The 3,081-nt window shown below is 49.9% G+C and overlaps 1 protein-coding gene across 1 annotated transcript; it reads right to left on the bottom strand.

Annotated features, from left to right (window-relative positions):
• Positions 1–373: 373 nt before the first annotated feature.
• Positions 374–2,251, bottom strand: LOC119368687 (phytosulfokine receptor 1-like). The gene has a single exon (XM_037633873.1). The coding sequence runs from the start codon at positions 2,249–2,251 to the stop codon at positions 374–376; it is 1,878 nt and encodes a 625-aa protein (XP_037489770.1).
• Positions 2,252–3,081: the final 830 nt, after the last annotated feature.

The following is a 3,081-nucleotide window of genomic DNA, read 5'->3' on the forward strand; positions in this document are numbered from 1 at the left end:
AACTCCGTACCAGCATTACTAGTAACGGACAGAGAATCTAAAAGGGGAAGAAACTGGAATCTTCTACACACACCATCTTGAATGATCAGCAACATAGACAGAGAAAAAGGGACAACAGATTTTACTGCTCCACACACAAAACAGCCAACATTCTTCATCCACCACAATTTGTAAAACTTTGTTGTATCAATGCATATCACCAACAATAAATTGTCCTCGGCATGAAGGGGAACTCAAAATGAACCCTGCTGCTAACTCTATATCCAGCTAATGACACATGAGGTGAGAAAGGACATATCATATACATGAAATAAAGAGCAACTGCACACAATCTCCCTAGTTACAACCTCCGAAGAGCCACAAGTGATTTGTTCTAAGGACGCTCTTTATCCTCCCATTTTTTTCTGAGCTTGTTCGCCTTCACCATTGTCATTACATAGAGCTTATCAAACAGCCTGTCGACCGCCAAAAAATACGCAGCCCTCCAAGCCCTTGCGAAGAACAGTACGTTCCAGACGGTCAGAAGCCCGAGAGTGAAACCCGCTTCCACGGAGATGTATATCATCGCAGCATCATGACGATTTTCGTTTCCTGTTCCCATAAATGGAGCCTTTGCAGAGCAGGAGGAGCCATTCCGAAGAAGGCAGAGTGCAAAATTGCCCGCAAAATTCTCATTCCCGAATGTGGAAAATTGGTCCCCTGTTGGTATATCTCCAGCCAAGTTGTTGTAAGAGACATCAAACTTGGACAGAAATGTCAACTTTGTTAGAGATGCTGGTATGCACCCACCGAGGCCATTGTGGGAAAAAGTTAACGCTTCCAGGCTCAGCATGTTTGAAAGCTCGTCAGGAATGCCTCCTGAGAAATTGTTCCAGCTCAAGTCCAGTACATGAAGATTCACAAGATGGCCAAGGCCAGGCAAGACTGGCCCAACAAGCAAGTTATTGGAGAGGATGAGCGACGGCGCGAAGCTGCTAAGATGGTTGTACTGCGAACCTTTGTCAGCTGAATTCTTCTTGAGGAGCAACGGGAAGTCCTCCAAGGAATCACTCCCGCTCGAGCCACTACTTGAAATTAAGCTCTTCATCCGTGTAAAGCTCTCAGGAAGCTCCCCACCAAACAAGCTGTTTGACAGGTCGACGTAGAAGAGATTATTCAGATCGCCTAACCATGGTGGGATCTTTCCGTTCAACTTGTTCCATGAAACGTCCAGGAATTTGAGGATCTCCAAGCTCTGCATCCAAGGCGGAACGATTCCTGTGAGTGCACAGTTTGACAGGGCAAGCAGCTGCAAGCGCTTGAACCCACTGATGCCGGCCGTTGGCATTGTCTCGCCACCACGGAAGTTCTTGGTAAGCACCAAACTTGTCAGGTTGGGCAAGTGCTGCAAGACTCGCAACGCTGATGACAGGTTGGTGAAGCTATTTACAGAAATAGAGAAGTGCAGCAGGGATCGCAAATACTTGAAACTCTCTGGTATCTCCCCCTCAAACTTGTTGCTTCCAAAGTTCAGCGTCTTCAACTTTGGCAGTAATTTGAAGTCAATGGAAATCTCACCGGACAGCGAGTTGTTCCTTAGGTTGATAACCCTGAGCATTGAGCAGCTCGACAGGGAAGCAGGCAATGTGCCATTGAACGAATTTGAGGCCAAGTTTAAGAACTCCAGACTCCTCAAACCCCCCAAAATATCAGGGATGACACCAGCGAACATGTTAAATGACAGATCAATATACACAAGCTGAGAGAAGTTACCCAGGTCCTCTGCAAGACTACCAGACAGCTGATTTCCCCGTAAGCTCAGGCTCTTCAACTCTGATAGTGAGTACAGGTCGCTGGGGAATGCGCCCGAGAACATGTTCATGCTGAGGTCGAGCATTTGCAGCCTCGTTAGCCGGCCAAGCCCCTCCGGTGGCTGGCCACGGAGCGAGTTTCCGGAGAGGTTGAGCGTCACAAGGCCATCGAGCAAGGTGACCATGGAGGAGATGCCACCATTAAGGCTCTTGTTGGAGAGATCCAGCCCGACCACCCTCCCAAGATGACAGGAGATGCCGGTCCAGGAACAGCATGTGGTGTCGTTGGGACCCCAACCGACGAGACCGATGCCCTTGCTATCCAAGCCATCGTAGAAGGCAAGAAGTGCCTCCAGGTCAGTGGGGTTGCATGTCTGCTGGTTCAGAGAGTGGCTGCCATGCATGTGGAGCAGCAGAACGTAGACGAGCAAGACGTGGATCAAGTGGTAATAGCCTCCCATCTTCAGAGACAGGCGGCAGCGAAATTGGAAGGAATTTCTGCCAATTGGAAGGGAAAGAATTCTTGGATTGGATAAAAACACACTGATCTCTTGCAAGGGAAAGAATTCTTGGATTGGATAAACTCACATTGATCTCTTGCAAGGTTGCATGAACATGAAATAGCAACCTCAACAGCGCTCCAGAACAAGGCAAGACCAAACTTGTCGTAGAGAAAGCCTGGTTAAATAAACAGAGAAGAGAAACTGAGATGGGCAAATGTAAAACTTTTGACATAGTCAAACTAGATTTTTTTTTATGCTGCAAAAAATTAGATTACTTTGACACAAGCCGTGCATGCCTAGTAAGTTTCCCAAAGCATTGACAGCGACCAACCCACCGGCGCGTCCTAAGGCACATTTTTTCCAGAATGATCACCATTTTCCCAGCTGAATATTCATGTCTGGTCGTTTTTACAAAGGACGTGGGACAAGGGTGAGGGAAAAGCAAAAGGGGAATGAAGAAACTCACAGGGAGGGGGACAAGCAGTCTCTCATATACCTGGCCATGGGAAGCCCGGCCCGGCCGGCCCGGCCCGACGCTGCCCCCAGGCCGGGCTCGGGCCTAGATTTTGAGCCCGAAGGTCGGGCCGGGCCGGGCCCGGACCCGTCGATTTTGCGTTTTCCTAAAGGTCGGGCCGGGCCGACCCGAAGCCCGACGGGCTTTTACGTGTTTGGGCCGGGCTCGGGCCCAGAAAACAGGCCCGATGGCCAGGCCGGGCCGGGCCCAGGTTTTTGCGTCGGGCTTGGCTAGGCCCGGCCCGGCCCGGGGTATGGCCAGGTATAGTCTCTCA

Source organism: Triticum dicoccoides, chromosome 2B (genome assembly GCF_002162155.2).
Source record: "Triticum dicoccoides isolate Atlit2015 ecotype Zavitan chromosome 2B, WEW_v2.0, whole genome shotgun sequence".
NCBI lineage: Eukaryota > Viridiplantae > Streptophyta > Magnoliopsida > Poales > Poaceae > Triticum > Triticum dicoccoides.

Coding starts and splice junctions, on each gene's coding strand:
- LOC119368687 (XM_037633873.1), bottom strand. CDS start 2,251: ATGGGAGGCTATTACCACTTGATCCACGTCTTGCTCGTCTACGTTCTG.